Source organism: Electrophorus electricus, chromosome 8 (assembly GCF_041902795.1).
Source record: "Electrophorus electricus isolate QZ-2024a chromosome 8, ASM4190279v1, whole genome shotgun sequence".
NCBI classification, from domain to species: Eukaryota; Metazoa; Chordata; class Actinopteri; order Gymnotiformes; family Gymnotidae; genus Electrophorus; species Electrophorus electricus.
Genome location: NC_137504.1, coordinates 7125859 through 7146117, shown reverse-complemented (window position 1 = coordinate 7146117; position 20259 = coordinate 7125859). Strand labels below are relative to the sequence as shown.

Genomic DNA, 20259 nt, shown 5'->3' with positions numbered 1-20259 from the left:
GCACTGAGCTATACCATGCAACTGGAAAATGCTGTACATTTTTTAATGTACCTAGTATGTAACTTACTACAATTCCCAAATACAGTTCGTCTTTGTTGCTAGGAGACCACTAAAACAACACGACTAAAAATCGGAATTTCGTTTATTAGTGGTATAAAAATTGTTCCGCAAATGCACTCATTTACTAACCGTACCTTTTGCTGTTGTGGATAATACTGAACTAAATTATTTCGTTTAGCTGGCTAGCTAGCTATCCGCTAGGTGAGTAGACAGCTCAGACATAGCTCAATGGCTGGTTTGGGAGTCTACAAATTGGACAACGGAGAAAGTTTGCATTCGAACTGTTTTCCTGTAAGGTCATTTTTTCCTCAAAGTCAAGAAGGTAGTTACCAAGACACCTTTCTAGTAATCGACTATGTCTCTTAGCTACGCAAAAACCTAGCTAGCTCGCTGGTGTAAGTCTTTTCTCATTTCTGCATCTATTAAGGTGCAGGACACTGGCTAGTAACTCACAGACGCATTGTGGAAGAAAGGTACAGAGCACAAAAAAATAAGAAATCAGGACAACGCTTTCGCACAGGACCATCTGTTCAGTCTAACTCTGAAAAGCATGAGTTAAGGGGCTCAAAGAGTGCTGGTAACACATTAAATGGACAACTTTTGGTGAGGAATTATAACTTTTTTTTTCACTGTTCATCGAGCTGTTTAGTTAGTGTATTCAGTGTGTGTAATTTGAAATGAGTACCCCGTTTTTTTTCATATATATATATATATATATATATATATATATATATATATATATATATATATATATATATATCTCACCAGATGGAGTTGCATTGTGTGGACAAGCCATCAGATCTGTGCTCTGTTGACATAAGTGAAAGGAAACTTCAGTTGGTGAGACACCTGACATTGACCATATCATTTCGTCTTTCAGTGAAATTGATTTTGCGTTCTGTTGTGGTGTTCTACAAATCTTACATTTTTTGATTATAATGAAAATCACCTGAAGCGATTACTCAAAGATTCAATATAATTTTAACGAAGTTGAAGTGTGTTAAACTGTGCTTGTGTGTGTGTGTGTGTGTGTGTGTGTGTGTGTGTGTGTGTGTGTGCGCGTGCGTGCGTGCGTGCGTGCGTGTGTGTTTGTCTTCTTTGTGCAGATTAAACTAGAGGGTTTGGAAGAATTTGAAAGTGTTGCTTATATCAATGCCTCTGACAATTCGTTGACCCTTGGTAATATAATATGTAGTCTAGTTGTATTTTCTTATTTTATGTATTTTATGTATCTTATGTGTTTTTAACTAATGATGACCTAATATGAAATTGTATCCCACAAGGGAAGTGGTATATTCTAAAATGATCTTGATCCAAACTGATCTTGCAATTTTTTTTAGATCCTTTTTGCAGATTTCCTTCACTGAGAGAACTGGATTTGTCTTTGAATGGTCTCTGCATTTTAGAAGTTCATGCAGAAGGTTTCCCTAGATTAGAGGTATGCATAAAGATGTTATGCATGTAATAGATGGTACTGAGAAAACTACAGAAGTAAGTGTAGTCCTAAATTATGCAGTCCTTATTTTCCTAAGTCAAGTTTTGGATTACTGTATTTTGCCTGCATTAGGTCCTGGACCTATCCTATAACGGCCTGTCAAGTGATGGTATATTATGTGTTGGCCTGCTACCACGACTGAAGGTGCTTCATCTAACCGGCAATAATCTGAAGATGCTTCCACCTAACATGGCTGGCCCCTATGCTCCTCCTGATGAAGTGTAAATTTTGTTTATTACTGACTCCTGTTTTGGAATTTGATGTTTTTTATATGTTAGGTATATCGCAGGATCATGCAGTGACTTATTCCTCTTAAACAGGGCTCCTCACTCCAGCTCACTCTTTGAAGCTCTTGAAGTGTTGATGCTTGATGATAACAAATTGACATCCCCAGGGGTTTTTAGCAGCCTTGTTAAGCTAAAAAGGTTAGTTATTACCATATTTAGTTGATATCAGATTTTGTTTATGACAGTTTCATTTCCAGCCATCATAATGGAAATGTATTGTAGCCTTTTAGACATTTTAGACATTGTAACCTTTTGTTACATTTAGACAGAAATAAGTCCTCACTTATTGGATATGGGGGAATGACTCTGAGATTTACAGGAATTGCCTGATTTTTAGTTTCCTGAGGAAATTATAAACATCCGTCTATTTCATTATCTTTATAATAAATAAAATGTAATGCTATTGAAATCTATATACATTCCAGCAGAGTTTAATTCCAACCTATTTCAAAGTACTAGATTTGTTTTGTTTGTTTATTTAGTTGTTTGTTTGTTTTGGAGACTGCCATCTTGAGGCAAAACTACAAAATTACATCTGTCTTTAAAGACTAGGTTTCAGTAGTCTCATAAGCATTTATTGCAAGTTTATTGAAACTATCAATTATCAATTTATATGGTTTTTATATTCATATTAATTCTTATATATTGATTGTTTCTTATGTTAATATTTTAAAAAGTTATTTTTTAATTATAATAATTGTTTTATCATTACAGACTTCAGCACTTAAACTTACAAGGAAACCACATTTCTGAGGTTCCATATCTTCACATGCCACCAATACAAGTGCCAGCTACATCAGTTCTAATGACAGAGGGCACTAAAGAACATGTCATGAAGATGGATTGTATGTTTATTGGAAAAGTGAAAACAATATTAGTTTGGAAAGCCTTGACTTTTCATTCATTCACTATGTTTTCTATCCAACACAGGCTTCTCTGATTTCCAAGAGGACCAAAAAAAGTTTATAACTAGAACAAGCAATGTAGGATCACAGCTAACACAGTCAATATTTTCCTGTCCAATTAACAGCCTAGTATTTCACTTTCAGTACAATTCATTGTTTTATCTACATTTTTGCCTTTTCTAGGGGCTTGTGGAGTATTCTGAAGATTTCTATCCACCAGTTCCACAACTGCAGTATTTAAATTTGGCCAGCAATGAGGTCTGTTTTTGATCTTTGAAGGTTGTACTCTAGAGAAAATTATGGCTTGAAAACAGTGACAGTTACGTGTTTTTCACATTTCCGCAGATAGCTGAGGAAGAGGCACTGTTGGCTGTGGCATTGTTTCCAATGCTTAGAGAGCTTGTTATTCACTCAAACCCATTGACTTTACAGAGGAGTGGTATGGTTACTGGCTTAGTACACTGTTTTTAATGCTCTTTATTTGAAAACCTCAAAGTCTAAAGTGTGTATTTGCCACTGTTGGGATTAAAAACGTTAACAGAATTTCTTCCATTTTTAACCGTCTGTTATTTCTTATGTAGGCAACCCACCAATGTTAACCTGGTTTCTTCAAGACATGTTGGGTATTAATATAAGAGGGAAAAAGACTGCTGAAAAGGTGAAACCACATATTGTGTTCCTCATCAACACTAACATAAGTGTGGTACAATTTTTTATTTATCTATTTGCTGAAATACTTATTTCTCTATCCCCCAATTTAGTCATTTTCCATAATAATTGTAAGGATCTCTGCCATAGCTCCACAAATCTTTGAGATCAAATGTAATCACATTCTTCATCTAAAGTACATAAAGCCTTGCTGCCAATCCTCCATTGACTACTACCCTGTTGTGGCCTTGGGATGTTTGCTGGAATCTGATAAACATTCATCTCTGACAAGTGATCTTAAGGACTATCAGTCATAAGTCTTCACTCATAAATTAAGCAGCCCTCAGTCTGGATGCCATGTGACACATTCTGAATGTCACTGAGTTGTAGCTCCAGTGTATAATATAGAGTTTTTGCTTGAACAATCTGGGGAAAATGATCAGAAATGCAGTATAAGTATCCACATATTGAAACATCGAAAGCATCAGTGAGATGTTTGTTTTGTTGTCTAATCTGGAATTAGAAGTAAAATTGACAATGAAACCAACCAATCAACCGTCAATCAAGTTCATAAGTACTTATCCCCATGCTTATCCCCAAACCCTAGTATTAATTCATTCATTTTTCTTGAGTGTTAACAGTGATCATCTTCTCTCTTTTGAAAATACAGGTAAAAACAAAAATTCCAAAGGTTCCTTTGATCACAACAGCCCTGTGCATTTCAGAAACCTCTTGCACAGAGAGAGGCAATAAAAACAACAGTCCTTTGCCATCAGAATGCAAGTCGACTGATGTATTGCTCCCTGGCCCCTCACAAACCAGCACTGAGAGGAAGGAAGACCTTGCTACAGCCAGAGGGGCTGAGCATTTGGAAGGAGAAATCACAGAAATCCCCAGGGATACACACCAAACTGAAGAACCATTCTTTGTAACAGAGGTAATTCCAGTGCACTTAGTTATACAAAATGACATCATGAGGCTAGAACAACTAGATCTCTAGATTTAAGTAAAGTGTTTAAAATGAGTTTGTGTAACAAAGGAGTAGGTGAAGTAGGCTGGAGCATTACTTCTTCTGTTTGCAATTTTTCTTATGCTCTGTTTTTTTCCTAACCTAAACATCAAGGTTAATAACCTTCTTGAACCCAAGTCTCAAGAAAAGGCAGAGAAAACAGAAGAAATTACCCAATTTTTGAAAAAAGATACAGAGTGTACAGGGAAACTCATAGGTTATGAAGCTCTACTAGATAATCTGGATATGGACATGCCCAGACATGTTGGTAAGTCCAGTGTTTGGATTAATTGAAAGCTAGTATTAGTCTTATAGTAATAATAATAATAATAATGATGATGATGATGATGATAATATAAATATTATTATTATTATTATTATTATCATCATTATCATTATCATTATCATTCAGGGATCCAGCACACTGTGAAAGTTCTGGAGCATACACTCAAGAACCTACTTGTATACAGAGATTCGAAAGCCAATCTTGATCATCTTCAGAGACCATATAGAGAACAACAGAAAAGGGTAAGAATCTTACACAGAATCTTACAAAGAATAAAATCTTCCAAGGCTTCTCTTAATTTTCTCCACAGATTCAGTCTGGCATTAGCTCAATAGTAAGCTGTTTCTCTGACCAATTTTAGCTAGATGATTCAGCATTTTCTGATGACCAATATGTCAGTGACTATTTAGAGAGACATTAGAAATTAAAGACAGAAGAAGAGACAGAAGAAGAAATGATCTGAAGCTCATGAGGGTGAATGTCATGCTGCCATGTTTCTTATTCAGAAAGTACAACTATATAACAGCAACTGTTATCATTAAATTATTTGCTGACATTCTAGAGCCCATTTCCCAAAATCATTAGTGTTATGATAATCTTAAATAAAGTGTTCAGTGTAATGCTGGCTCTACCATTTAAAGATGATTTTTGTTTTACAATGCTTATGGGAAACCCAGCTCACACTGAATGGCTTTAGGAATCACTTGTTTGCTGAGACTTGTGCCTTCCATAAGCACAAAGATTTAGTGAGTTCAAGGCTGAATCTGTGGAAAAGAACTAAAGTAAAAGCTTGTGAAATTCAGGCAAAATTTTCTTTTATTTTAAAATGATTAAAATAAATTATAACCAACAGCTTCTGAAGAAAGCATGATTTGAGGCAGAGTACGATGTGTCTGTGATATGCTTGAAGTTGACTAGTACTGCCTAGTACACCACATTTCTTCATTTTGCTTTTTGGAATACCACTACTTTTTGTTATGTACAGAAAGATGATTTCTAAAGTAGGACTCTCAGCAAGATGGATAATAAGACAAAAGTGAGGTTTGTGCAACAGGAATGTTTTAGACTGTCCTGCCCTAGACTCCTATTAAAATAATCCCCATTGCTTCTCATAAACTCCCAGTTCTCATGTGTCCATTGCTGAACAAGATTTTCCTACTGACTTGCACTCCTGAGCAAAAGACTGTTATTAGAGTTATGCTAAAATCTGCAGGTAGCACACTAGGGGATAACAGGCCTAGATGAATTGCCTGACGAGATTTAGCATCAAATGCTATATTTTGATTAACTCATAGTGAAAGAAATAGAACTAGTGTGTAATGCATGTAGCAAAATCACATGACCAGCATCTGTGAAATGTAATGGTGCTTTGCTGATACTAACTGATAGACATGCCACTAAACAGAGTAACGGTACTTATTTAGGCACTGGCAATATAGGAGAGTCAATTCAAATCCCTTTCCAAATCTTTTCCCATTCTAGTTCTCTTTTCAAAAACATTTCATATTTGCATTATTCTTGTGTCCTGTCTGAAACCTTTTCCTGCCTTAGAGTCTTGTAAATTGCTCTAAGAATTTCTCATGCTAACAATATGCTAAAGCATAATCAAATAAAGAATGACAAAATGAAAATGTCAGTTTTTTATGATTATATGCCATCATGTGCTCAGGTGCAGAGCACTTCCAAGGCATCTGGTTTCATTCAAGCTGTGTGCCTTGTGACTGCTCTTTTTGTCAATATATTTTATGTGCTGCGATATAGTGGTAATAGTGGTATAACTTTTATTTTTACAGCATTTAACATGGCCTTGTGATATCCATGTTGCCCACAGTAGCTCATTCAATATTTATGAGAGTATGTGAGTAGAGAGGAGTTTAGCTTTAGTCCTTGCTCAAAATATTCTGTCAACACTCTACTTCTGCTTAACTCTTGGTTGTCCATTTAACACTCCCTTACTCACTGCTCATACACAGGAAAGCCCAGTCACTGTCTGCCATCATAGATAGGCTTAGGGCAGTAGCATTGCTAAGCTTTTTAAATCCCTATTTTTAAATTGTACATAAACATATTCACTGAGTAGCGTTTGCATTTATTTTTTTTTACTATGCGCAATCTATATTTTTTTAACCTCTTGGGCTATGTAGTGGCTTCTTATCAGTTGATTTAGAAATAATTCATGGAGGTTATTGATTGCTAATGAAAACAAGCTTACTTATTATTATTTGTAAATAGTAGAAGAGGCTAGTAGGATGGTGGTATCCTATTGGTTATTGGTTAAGGTACTCAAGTAGTAATCAGAAAGTTGATAGTTCAAGTGCTGCTGCTGCTGCCAAGTTGCCATTGTTGGGCCCTTGAGCGAAGCCCTTTACTCTCAATTACTCAAATTGTACTCAGTCATAATTGTAAGTTTTTTTGGATAAAAGTGTCAGCTAAATGCTGTAAATGTCCTATACAATCAGGTCTGTGGTTTGAGCTAATTTTACCATATAGCTTGTAGTAGCTAAGTAACTTTATCTGTATTTCTCTATTGGATTTAATGTAGATGATATGTGTTTTTGTAAGTAACTTGTAGGTTAACTAAGTAAATTTTTGAAGCAGGTTGCCAAAGACTGCCAAAGAATTGTTTTCTTTATGAATATTAGAGTATTTGTATATATGGTATTTTTTAATGAATGCATGTTATTAAAATGTTAAGCAACTGTTAACATGTCAATAAACAACTCTTAATCATGTATTTAACAAACACTACCATGTAACTTATCTCCATGTAGTATGAATGTAGGATGGAGCTATATTGGAGCAAGTGAACCACTCCTCACTCCTGGCAGAATCACATTACATGGCACTAACCACTACTACTTACATATTCTGCCATTTACAAATAACACACTTGTCCAAAACAGAGAAATCCCACTTTAATAGAAATTGTGTATAGTTAAAGACTGTATCATATGCTGTCATGCATAGTTTGTATTAGTCATATTTCTACTTTTCATAAATGGTCAGTTTCTGACCACATACTAGCTGTTCCTTGCATATATTTGGGTTGCAAACAACTTTCAGAGAAGCAGTGACAATTTGACAAATGTGAAAAATCCAGCAAAACTGCTTTGCCTGATAAATTTATACTATGTTAGTACCATGTCACTGTATCACTGGTATGTTGTGAATAATCCAACCCAAATAAACAGTGGTCCTATGAGGAGAAACTGACCAATGAAAAATGCCTGACAAATTATGCAATGGGCTATATTTTTGGACAGTTATAAATTATATCTAGTGAGTATAGGTGCAAGGCAGGTATCCCTTAGAGTGTGCAGTTCTTTGGGAATGCCACTAGACTTTGGTCCAGGTGTCATTTACTGATATGAATACTAATTGCCAAAATTGCTTTAGGATTTCTTACAAAGATATTTTTCTCAATATACTTCTTCCAGATAAGGGATTTGCCACCAGTACCATGCAAAGTGAAAGAAGAGAAAGTTAAAGAAATCCTCACTGAAATGAAGGAGATGAGAACAATACATGAAGTCCCCTTAGGTAAGATTGTGTGTTTCAGCATGCCATACAGCAGATTACAGTGTCTTTCTCTGTGCAATTGTATACTGCTCAAAAAAAATAAGGGAACACTTAATCATTACAGTACAACACAAAGGCAGTTAAACTTCAGGGATATCAATCTGTCCAGTTAGGAAGCATAAGTGATTGTGAACCACTCACACCTGATTTGGTGCACAAGTGACAACAGGTGATCTGAAGAGACAACAGCAAGACAGCCTCCCAAAAAGGAATGATTTTTCAGATGGGGGTCACAGACAGTTATTCTCTCCTTATTATTCCTGACTTCTCCAGATTACTGTAGTGTCCTTGTGTCTTTTGATTTTGCTAGTGTCCTCGTGACTGCTGGTAGCATGAGGTGATACCTGCAGCCCATTCAGGTTGCACAAGTAGTTCATCTCCTCTAGGATGGCACATCCATATGTGGCTTTGCAAGAAGGCTTGGTATCAGCACAGTCTGGGCTGGGCTGTAGAAGGACTGGGCATCAAACCAGTAGCAGGAACAGAGCCATATAAAATTACATACAGCAGGCTAATGGTGTGCATGTTTCTGAACAAACTGTCAGTAGCAGACTCCATGAGGGTGGCGTAAGAGCCTGACATCTATCTCCCAGATACCGAGTAGCTTGATTGGTACTTCCCAGAGAACACCAAAATTAGCAGATCTGCTATTAGCACCCTGTTCTTTACACAAATGAGAGAGCATGCTCACACTGAGCACATGTGACAGAATTGAAAGAGTTTGGAGATGCCATGGTTAAAGTTATGCTGCCTGCAACATCATCCATACAGCCATATGCATACAGTCATATGGGAGCCATACACACTACTAAGTTAAATTATAAGTTATCATGATGAAATTCACACTAATTGAATCAGCCTGTGATTCAATTATTTACTTTTATTTTCTGACTGATTTTGAATTCAGTCCTGGATGGGTTGATGATTTTGGTTTACATTGTCCATTGTTACATCATTTTGTTTTAAACAAAGTACACAACTTACTTACACAACTTATATTAGTAAATAATTTCAATTTGAATCTTCCATTCATTGAGATCCAATGTGTGTTCCCTTAATTTCTTTGAGCAATGTGTCATAACAAGGCTAAAATTCTTAAATTTTATGTCTGGCAGTTTTACACAGTGTAACACATCTTACATTATAAGATCATCTCTAGATGGTGACTGATGGTAAAGGACTATTTATTTGTAAGTTCAGCTCCATTTTAAAATGTACAAAGTCAGAACATTTATGCTGCATGTTAATTTGTATCTTGTTGCACCATTTAGACAAGCTTTGTAGAAGACCATATACCAGCATAAAGGTGTGAGGACAGTGATTTTTTTGAGCTATTGTATACTCTTTTCTATTCAGACAAAATTCTCAAAAGCAAAGATGTATACAGAAAAGAATATGAAGAGGCACTGAAGTTACTAAAAGATATGAAAATGAAGTATAAGACGATCCACTTAAAAGCAGTGGAACAAGCAGCACAAATTGAAAGTGATTACTATTAAAATGAAAGAGAAATTTCACATCTCTATCTAAAAGGTATACACAAATTTGTAAAACCACTTCTGTTTGCATTAATTGTATATACATTTCTTTGGCCATAAATAATTACCCTTTTGCATGCCTGAAATTCCAGTCATTGTGGGCCGCATATTCTTATTGTGGGTGACTAACTGTATTATGGGCTAAGTTTAGATGAGCTTTTTATTTTGCTGTTTACAAACATGAAATGTACATTTTAAATGTGGCTGCTTTTATTTTTTATTGTTAGTTCTGGCTATCACAACTTTGTATGAAGGAAGCAGAATTGTTCAGAATCTGGTTGTACTCTGTTGAGCATATATTCAATTAATATGGGGTTTATATCTAATAAATTTGAAATATGAACAGAATAATTTTAATGGAATTAGTGTTAATGGAATATGGTTAAAGTCAGACAAATAAATTAGCATGACATCTGTACTGACTGAAAATGAGCATTACACATTGTTCATAATGATGTTGCATTTTTATTTTCTATTAAATCTATTAAATTTGACTAGTTACTAGTTAACTCTGTTATCTTTTTCCCTGTAAATGTACTACCCAAAGAGATTTTAACATTTTAACACGATCTACAATGTACGCATCAGAAATTTAGAAGTGGGTGGTAAGTTTGTTGAAGTTTGCTCCTTTAACAAAGGAATACATTGTGTGTGCAGGAGGAATAGTATCTTCCCTTAGATAGTATTTGCCAAAATAACCCTGTTAACGATACCAACATGTGAAGTTCAGTACAGGCACCAGATGTGTAACTATTGCTGGACTTCACAAGCTCTTTCCTGGGTATCTCTGCTTTCCAGAGGCATTATTGTGTAATATTTACACTGATAACAACGCAGTTATATTGAAGTAGCACTACAATTATTATCTCGAGATTTAACGGTACTATGGAAAAACGCTTATGGTTCCCTGTAGGAGGCGCTTTCGATAAACTCTTTAAGCATTATACAAGCTTTCACAGACGTTTGATAGCTGCTGTCGCAGTTAGTGAGAAGAAAGTTACTCAAGACAACTGTGACCCGGATTTTTTTTTTTTTTTTATTAATCTGAAAAGAATGACATACCTGAAAAACATCTTCATTTTAGTCACTCTGCGATGGGTCGTAAGTTGTGAAACGGAAGCGATACAAAGCAAAAAAAGTAAGTGGCATCATAGACTTCATTAGAGTTTTAAGATGTTATTGTTGGACGTTTTATTATAATCTTAATACGTATATAGTGTTGGCTTCTAAGATATATTTAAAATTACAAGTATTTCACGATAACTTTTTAATATTGCAAAACTGAACGCCAAGCGTAACTTGCTATTTTTTATTCCATGATTGTTTACCTCCGAAATAATTTTGGCTGGCATTAGCGATTTTATACAATCATTTTTATCGCCCGTCTTAACTTAAGTCATTTCGTTCGAGTGAAACAAATTTCGCTTACCGTCAAAGAAGGTTCTCGCTCTTTTTACAGTTACCATAAGATTCTACAAATAAGATACAAATCCTCAGTTATTAGATCTAGTGAACTAAATCTGTTATTTATTGCGCAGCGCCTGCTGTATTTTGCACGTTCAAAGAGAAGACGTATAACCCAGGGGATAGCTGGCATCCCTATCTGGAGCCATTTGGATTCATGTTCTGTATGCAGTGTACTTGCACTGAAGTATGTACTTTGTTCAGTAGTAGCTCACATGAATGGATTTATAAATTCATGCAATATTACACATTTGTGTGTATCTGCATGAGAAACAGTTATCACCTTTTTTTTTGTCTGTATTAATGTATCTGTCCTTATCTGTCTGTGACCATAACTTCTGCTGTGTCAAATTTGTAACCCTTCTAAGTCTGGTCATGTGAAATGTAACACCATCAAATGCCCTGTGCTGCGGTGTGAGAACCCAGTGACTGACTCTCAGCAGTGCTGCCCACGCTGTGCAGGTAAAGTCACACCTTTTAAGTCTAACCTTGTCCAGACCTTCAGATCAACTTCAGTAATGTTGTGCACTTGGGCACTGAGAGTCAGATTTTTTCAGCTGTAGCACACAAACCTATTACGATTTTATTATAGCTGTTTAATGCTTTCAAAGTTATTCATGTGACATTGCTAGTTTTATGCAACAGCTTGTGCTCAGCTGTCACTATTCTTCTTTTTGTCATTCATAGCCAACTAGCCCCATTTACTTTATGGTAAATTTCACCACTTAGGAAAGACTATATTTTAGCACACTGCATTTCCAGGTAATGAATATTGTCTTGCGTATGCAATTTGGGTTTCTTATATGATTATCTTTTTTTAAGTATATATATAGTGTCTCTTTTTGTATTTTATATTAATGCTTGTGTCATATAGGTTTCTGTCTGTCTGTGTGTCTGTTTGCCTTTTATAGTTGGACAGTTTAAAAAAATCATAATCCAGATTTTTTCATTTTATTAAAAGAAACCTGGCTTCGTAATGCCATTACTTTTTTTAATTACGTAAGAACCCTTCAGGGATGCAACTCCCCCTGTTACAGTTTTTCAGCATTCCCAGTGTGAATAAGAAAGGTTTGCTGCAGGTCTGCATCACAGGAAATTTGGCCGCATGTAGACATCTGATGGGGAATTATCTTCACTTGAATATATTGTCACAAATCTTAAGGGTGAACATCCAGGTTTTCTGCTGTCCATGATTTGAATAGATCCCAGATCATATTTCTAATGATTTAACAGTTTTACTGAACTCCTTTGATCACAGCATGTGGAAGGCTCTACACATAAACATTGCCATACCTGATTATATCATGTTTTAGATATCATGGTGTCTTAGTTCTTTAGATGTAGCAGTTTTCAAACACTACTGGATCTTTTGGGATGTCTGCTCTTAACTGCAATATTAGCCGATTAGACTAGAACATTATTAACAAGCACTATATTTCTAATGGTGGCAACTCTCTCAAATCTCTTTATCTTCTTGACACTTATAAAACCCTAGTTGATCATTTTAGTTTGAGACAATAAATGCATCAATACTGTTGCCCCACAAAAATCAAACATGTCTATATATTTTAAAGCCTCATGAGAACTTTGTTACTACACCATAGCAAAATGAAAGAGAGATTGCAAGAAAGTTGTGAAAGCAAAAGGAAAATTGAGGCACACTAAGCTTACAGTTCTCTATGAAGTCTTTCCGATTTCAAATAGCTAGGAAGGCCTATTATTCAAGCCTCATTCACAGTGATGAAAGAAACAAGACTAAATTCCTCTTTACCAAATTCGATATTTTGATTACCATGCACTTCATGCCCAACTTTTAAATTACGAATGCGATGAGTTTGCAAATGTGATGTGTTTTTTTGGGAGCAAAATATTTTTTATTAAAGACAAAATAGCAAGTGATTATTACCCGCCCATGGACCTCGCAGTCCACAGTGAAGTGGAAGCACTACACCAACCTTGCTTCACTTCTGAATATTACTATTTGCCCGGAGGGGAGATATCACCATCATGCCCACACCCAAACATGGGAACCAAAATCCATTGAGTCCATGTTCCAAACCCCAATACCACAGCTGCTGACCTGAGACTGAAAATCATGGCTAAGATGGACAGGCTAAAAAGCTGTTGCAGACTACAAAGACCTAATGAAATACCTGAAAGGCTGCTGGAAGATGTGAATACAGCACTACAGACAATCTCTATTGTGGCCATCACTGAAACCTACAAGCTGATATACAGTATGCCACAGTAACAGTGATACTTGAGATACTTGAGACAAGATGCATAGATGGAGATCTCGGTGTTCAACTTCCCGGTGGTACATCCCGTGCAGGGGTTTATACTCTCATGGTGGTTCCTGCTCACCTTCATTCCCACCCTCCTTGGGCTTCTGCTGTCTGAGGTACTCACTAGTAATTTCATCACTTGGGGCCATTATCCTGGTGTACTCATGGATCTTGGTTGTTTCATCCTAGACAGTGGCTCTGGCATTCAGTAGTCCTTGACCCCTTCCTGCTTAGTGTACAGTCTCATCATGATTTCACTGAGGGGGTTCAGGCCTATGCAGAACAGCAGTGGGGACAAGGCATGTTCTTGGTAAATCCATGGTGATTAAATCCATGGTGATGGTGATTAATGCTATTGGCCTGAGGTTGGCTTCTATGGTTGTTTTCCACAGCTCCATTGAGTTCTTGATGAAGGCTCTTAGAGTCCTGTTGATGTTATACAGCCTTAAGCAGTCCAGGATCCATGTGTGGGGCGCTGAATCATAGGCTTTCTTGTAGTCAACCCAAGCGGTGCACAGGTTGATCTGTTTGTCTTACAGTCTTGAGTGACTGTTTCATCCACCAGTAGCTGGTGCTTGGCTCCTCTGGTATAAGACAAAAAGTGTTATTGTTATTGGGAATGGTGAACTGAGAAATGTCACACTGGTCCATTTACAGTTCCTATCTGTGAAGGCTAAAGCTGTCAGAAACTTGGGAGTTACTGTCAACAGGCACTTTAGCTTTAATAACCTTATAAGTAACTGACAAAGCAGTGCTGTGCCACCGGAGAAAGCTGTGACATCTTCTCAAAACTAGACAGCAAAAAAATCATTCATGGTTTTATGTCAGCTTCTATGGACTTCTGTTCTGCTCTGTTTTCTGGTTTATCAAGTGCTCTCTCTGTAGTATATGGACTCTGCAAATTTTGATATTCACTAGAATGAGGGGTCATATTTTTCACCTCTTCTGCACTGGCTACATGTGTCTGTCAGAATAAATGTAAAGATCTTCAAATGTCTTCATGGTCTCACCTCATTGTACCTTAGTATATTTATTCTTGTTATGTCTCTGCACAAACATGCTGGTCATACCTGAGTAAAATGTGACTGGGCAGCCATTTCATACTATGGCCCTCCTTCCTAGTGATCTGAGTGCTCCAGTTGAGCTAATACAATTAAGAGGAGAGATTATTATTTAGTCTATAATTATATATGGTGGTGGCAGCTCGGTGGTTAAGGTATTAGTGGATAATAATCAGAAGGTTACTAGTTCAAGTTGCCATTGTTAGGCTCCTGAGCAAGGCCCTTAATCCTCAACTGCTAAAATTGTATTCACTCAGAATTGTGAATTGCTTTATATGAAAGTGTCAGCTAAATGCAGTAAAATTTAAATTGATGATTTACATCACTTTTTATGTCCTTGTATTTTATTATTTTATTCTATGTATTATCTTGTATCTTATTTTACTGTATTTTACTTTACTCTTTCTAATATATCTATCTTGGTAAAGCTTGTTTTAAAAGGGGGTGTGTAAATAAAGCTACTTCTTCTCCTTCTTCTATTATCTGTATGTGTCTGTCTGCCTGCTTACATGTCTCTTGGTCAATCCAACCTATACTGTTATCATTCCCAGATGAGCACAGAACTCCTGCTGGTTTAAGGGCGCCCATTAAAACTTGTCGGCACAATGGAACTTTATATCAAACTGGGGAGACCTTCACCAACCATGAGCTCTTCCAATCCCGACAGTCCAATCAATGTGTTATGTGCACTTGCTCTGTGAGTTATCAGATATTTTACATTACTTTTTCTGTTCTTCACTTTCCTTTATGTTCATCTATTCATAACCTGGTGTCAGCACTTTTACCTTAGGATAAAAATAGTCATATTAAAAGTAGGTCCCTTTGTAATGCTGTGAGTGATTGATTACAGGCATGTGTTGATTGGTAAATAAAGTTATCTGTTTTTCTTTGTTATTTTCTCTAAGAATGGAAATATTTTCTGTGCACTGAAAACCTGTCAGCCCATCACATGCTCTTCACCTGTTCCTGTTCCAGATTCTTGCTGCTTGGTCTGCAAAGGTTACTATTATTATTAATATTATTATTTATTATTATTATTATTATTATTATTATTATTATTATTATTATTAGTAGTAGTAGTAGTAGTAGTAGTTATTGTTGTTTTAGTAGTAGTAGTAGCAGTAGAAGACTGATGCTACAGGTCTTGTTATAATTAAAGCCGAATTTGCTATGGCTTAAAATGGAGTGAACATGTATTGATGTGTCTGTATATTTATTTGCAATAAATTTGGCAGTTGTGGATTTTTAGAGTATTAAAGGTATGTGTGACAATGTGACTTGTTTCACTGATATGATCAGAGGGTCTAACTGACATCAATTCAACATCATATGGGGAAGGAGGACAGCAGCTGAACAGAGGAGTGGTAGGTATTTTTGTAATGTATTAATGGTAACTGATTACTTATACAATATGGAACATTCTCCTTTATATTTTTAGAATAATGACACTTACTTGATTGAAATTTAATTCATTGATCAAGTTGGTGGTCACCATGTTCTTCTGCCCCATTAGTCTGCTACATTAGTTTGCCACATTAGATAAGCAAAGAAAAATACCATTCCAAAGATAAATCTTTCCACAGACAAACAGAACATTTGTTTATTTGATGTCTCACCCAAGAGGCATTCTTTGGATGAATGTGGTGGGGAACAGGTGAGGGGCCGAGCTGTGTGGGCCACTCCGTCCACACTGAGAGGCTCCCCTAGGGGCCTCAACCTGCACACACTGCACCTTAAAGGAGCTGCTGAAACCACAGTAAAAATCCTCCTCCAGCGCAAACACCAGAGAGGTAAGCTCCACTCATTCAAAGAGGACTGGACAGATTAGTTGATGTAATTGAGATTCTTGTTAATGATGATTACAAAAGTCTAGTCAAAGATTTGCAATTTAATATAACATAATATAACAGTCCCTTACAGAAGGAGTTTTATCCATAATATTTTCTCAGGGAGCATTATATGGTCTTTGATTTATAATTGTTTGTCTAAGCTTGTGTGTACAGTGGAAAGACCTACTCCCATGGTGACATGTGGCACCCTGTGCTGGGGAAAGTTCTGGAGTGTATCATATGCACCTGCAAAGATGGCCTTCAGGAGTGCAGACGCATCACATGTCCCAACCAGTACCCATGCAAACATCCCATGAAGATAGAGGGGAAATGCTGTAAGATTTGTCCAGGTAGAATAATTTACCTTCACACTGAAATCAGGATCAATTGACTGGATGTATTACTGAATATTCCTGGGTGATTAAAATGTTGAAAAAGTATGTGTATTAATTTTTTTGTTTGTTTGTTTTCTTTTGCTTAAACAGAAATTAAAACTGAAAGCAATAGGACAGAGTGTTATCTAGGACAAGACAACAACAATCTTTTGGTATATAAGGTTGAACCGTCATCTGCTGTTAACACAGAGGACATGGTGCGAACAATTGCTATTGAGAGAAAAGGAGCCACAGAGCTTGAAGTGCAAGTATGGAAAACAATAGAAGGTAATGCATATCAAGTCCTACCAAATGTTAAAGCACTTATAAATGTACATCCAAGGTTTAGATTGATTTGCATGTCCTGAGTTGATTCAGTTAGTCTTTAAGCACAAAATGTAGTAAAATAAAATAATTAAAATATAATGGGCTGGTAAACAAACACAACCAAATACAATGAAGGTCAAAGATAAATGGCATTTCCATCTAAGAATTACTGAGTAAAAATGTAATTATGAAATAATTAATTATAAATTTCAGTTTTACAGTTCTGAATTTTCAATTTGCCTAATTGTGATGGACTTTAATAGAGACTGCCAGTAAAAGCAGAAATTGTACTGTAATCAGGTGGAAATAACCAGTTTGTAATATTTCTAGGGGTACTACATTTGATGGAAACAGGCGATGTTAAAAAAAAAGACCTCATAGAACATCCAGAGAATTATGTTCTACTCACCACATTAGATGAGGGTGAGCTTTTCATCAGTTTGCTTTTCATCTGTTGTTCTTCAATATGGCTGACTGAAAAGCTGTTGTCATTTTAAGTATATTAAACAATTTCAATCTTATGTCATAAGTCATGAATATTGGATAAAGATACAGATAAAGTTCCTTTGAAAGATGAAGAATAGCTTCTTTTGGAATAAAGGTTTGTAAACTAGAAAATGTTGGAAACGTACAGGAAAGTGAAAGGCACAAGTTGCTGCAGGTAGGTTTGTTACAGACGACAAAGCAGAGGAAATTTGGGGAATTTTCTTTGTTCATAGTGATCACTTTGCCAGGCAATCTTTTCGTGATATTTTGCACTGCATAGCTTTGACATGCAGTCATTGTTGGCTGTATTGTTTCATTTGAAAAATGTCATTTCTTTAATGCATTTATAGAATAGTAGTTCAATGTTGTATTCCCATTTTTATAAACACAGACACTTGGAGAAGGTTCAATGAGGAGGAGGAGGACAAAGAGAAAGATTTCAACAGGAGCAGGACATGTGAAGATGGCATTAAGGAGGTAGTGAAGTACTTAAACCCTGAGCAACTGGACACTCTCTGTGCCTCTTAGTTTGTGTCCTCTCAGTTCCGCAAGTCTTCAAACACCTTTTATTATCAGAATGCACACAATGTGCTGTAGTACAAACCAAACGCTGGATAGTTCTCTTGTTTATTACTAGGAGTCAGTTCAGTACAACTTTGCCGTCTCTTGTAGCTTTTATAGAAGCCTTTGACTGTAGTGAAGCCAGTTCTGTGGACCTCTGAAAATGCAGAGTAATTAAGAGGGAAAGTAAACATATACGAATGCCTTGGTTGTAGGTGTGCCAGGGTTAAAGCAGAGCTGAAGCAAAAAAAAAAAAAAAAGGGTTTAAAGAATTCCTTTTTATTAAATTAAAACGTGACTTTAGCAAGCGACCACTGTATTTGTACAGTATATAAGAGAAAGCTTAAGGTAGACAGCTTATTGGCCAGGATACTTTTATAAAGTTGATGCAGGCCTCATTTTTATTGTGTCATTAGTCATGTATCTATTAAATATATACCATGAAAAATAACTATTTATTGTAAATGGGAAAGTAACACAAATTTGCCTAAAATTAATGTTTCCTTCATATGCACAATAGTTTGGTTTTTGAATGTGGATACATAAAATATATGCACATAAGAACAATTTAATGTCATTATATATCAGTATCAATTTCTAATGAAATGCAAACCTTTTTTTGTTGTATGTTATCCTTTCTCTCTGTACATGGAAGTAATGAATGAATCTGGTGAGATTTGTGGCTTTTATTTGCTGTGCCTTGGTAGACCTGAGCTACAGCATTATAGTTTGTTTTTTCAAGGGTTGTGATGTTCTAACAGAACGGGGCCAACAATACAGCACTGTTAATTTGATATAAATGTAGGGCAGAATTTTCCACTAACAAACTGGAAAAGCTAGAATGGTCTTGTCAAGACAAATTTAGTATGATTTACAAGTAATTTCAAACTGATTTAAATCAAACTGCTGCAAAACATATTTTTATTTACTGTATTCAGTTTTCATCTTAATGTTTCATCTCAACAAAACAGAACAAGATATTGTAACACAAGAATTAGCCACCTGTTCTAACATATCACAGTACAGAGAATTTAATGGCAGAGCAAATTACATGATTTCAATAGCTTTGTCATCAGATACGCTGAAGATTGTTGGTTAATGTAGATGTTGTTCCATAGCCAAGCTGAGTTTCAGAGAGAACAAGCCTGTAAGTTGCTTGTCAACAGTCTTGTTCAGGTCACCAGATGTAGGATAATCCACTTTTGTTTGGGGGCCATGCTAATCACAGTCAACTGGCCACCAAACAGACTGGTGAAGTTTAAAGAGTTGTGTCTAATATCCCTTCCCGTCTTTTTCCTCTGAACCCAAAAAGCCCACTTTTGCTCCAATCCTGACCACAATGAGTCGTTGTGTTAGACTCACACAGTGCCAGACAGTACTGCTCATCTCTCACTGAAGGCCTGACAAAATATTTTGAAACAGAAGCCCCTCAGTTACAGACCTTAATAATCACACAATGAAACTGTGAATTATATCTGCTGGCTGTTGGATCTGACAGTTTCTGGCAATTTGTTCCTCTGAGTAGCTCTAAGGGAGACAGAGAATTTTGTGCTCCTATTTATTCTTGGGTGGGGGGAGAGGGATTCTGTGCATGTGACAATGCACTGTGTTTGTTAATTTGCAAATCATTGAGGAAAAAAAACCTTTCCTTAATTTTATACCTTAATGATTAGACATGAAAGAATGACCTGTACCGGTATGTTTATTGTGAGAGAGCCTGAAACATTCTGCCTCACAAGAGAGTTCAAACCTTGCTGTTGGAACACAAACTTGATTTTAAACATTGCCATCTTTGGCATGAGCATGGTTCCTTCGTTGTTGGGATGGAGGTTTTAAATTCCCTCTAAATAGCATTTGGCCAATTTTGCTATGCATGCTTAGTCTTGGCTCTGGCAGTTTGAACAGCTGGGGGCAGTCATTGGGTATAAATCAAGTGGAGGGGTCAGTTCACTGTATAAGCATGCCCACACAGCCTTGCTGCCCATTGTTAAAGCCTCAGTTTTCTTAGAGAGAAAACATATTGGTTGCACCTTGACATCTGAGTACATACATAGCTTTAGGGTGG

At 36.3% G+C, this 20259-nt stretch overlaps 2 protein-coding genes across 7 annotated transcripts; both read left to right on the top strand.

Moving 5' to 3' along the window:
* The first annotated feature begins 117 nt into the window (after positions 1-117).
* Positions 118-10310, top strand: xrra1 (X-ray radiation resistance associated 1). Of its 4 annotated transcripts, XM_081720196.1 has the most exons (18): positions 118-382; positions 488-663; positions 829-900; positions 1167-1239; positions 1401-1498; positions 1628-1776; positions 1876-1980; positions 2557-2687; positions 2773-2825; positions 2931-3005; positions 3093-3186; positions 3329-3405; positions 4066-4332; positions 4519-4672; positions 4817-4932; positions 8128-8230; positions 9385-9459; positions 9626-9761. In XM_081720196.1, exons 1-17 carry the CDS (start codon positions 289-291, stop codon positions 9414-9416), a joined length of 1869 nt encoding a protein of 622 aa, XP_081576322.1. In that variant the 5' UTR covers positions 118-288; the 3' UTR covers positions 9417-9459; positions 9626-9761. The 4 variants fall into 4 exon arrangements, with proteins under 4 accessions (XP_081576322.1, XP_026861048.2, XP_081576323.1 ...); XM_027005247.3 differs by lacking the exon at positions 9385-9459 and having other exon boundaries at positions 9626-10310; XM_081720197.1 differs by lacking the exons at positions 4519-4672; positions 4817-4932; positions 9385-9459 and having other exon boundaries at positions 9626-10310.
* Positions 10311-10580: 270 nt separating this feature from the next.
* On the top strand, positions 10581-18876 carry chrdl2 (chordin-like 2). 3 transcript variants are annotated; one of them, XM_027004535.3, is made up of 11 exons: positions 10583-10945; positions 11346-11458; positions 11640-11733; positions 15169-15314; positions 15523-15616; positions 15917-15981; positions 16272-16407; positions 16608-16796; positions 16932-17108; positions 17478-17570; positions 18025-18876. In XM_027004535.3, exons 1-11 carry the CDS (start codon positions 10693-10695, stop codon positions 18159-18161), a joined length of 1497 nt encoding a protein of 498 aa, XP_026860336.1. In that variant the 5' UTR covers positions 10583-10692; the 3' UTR covers positions 18162-18876. The 3 variants fall into 3 exon arrangements, with proteins under 3 accessions (XP_081575593.1, XP_026860336.1, XP_026860329.1); XM_027004528.3 differs by having other exon boundaries at positions 16239-16407; XM_081719467.1 differs by lacking the exon at positions 17478-17570 and having other exon boundaries at positions 10581-10945; positions 16239-16407.
* The last annotated feature ends 1383 nt before the right edge of the window (positions 18877-20259 follow it).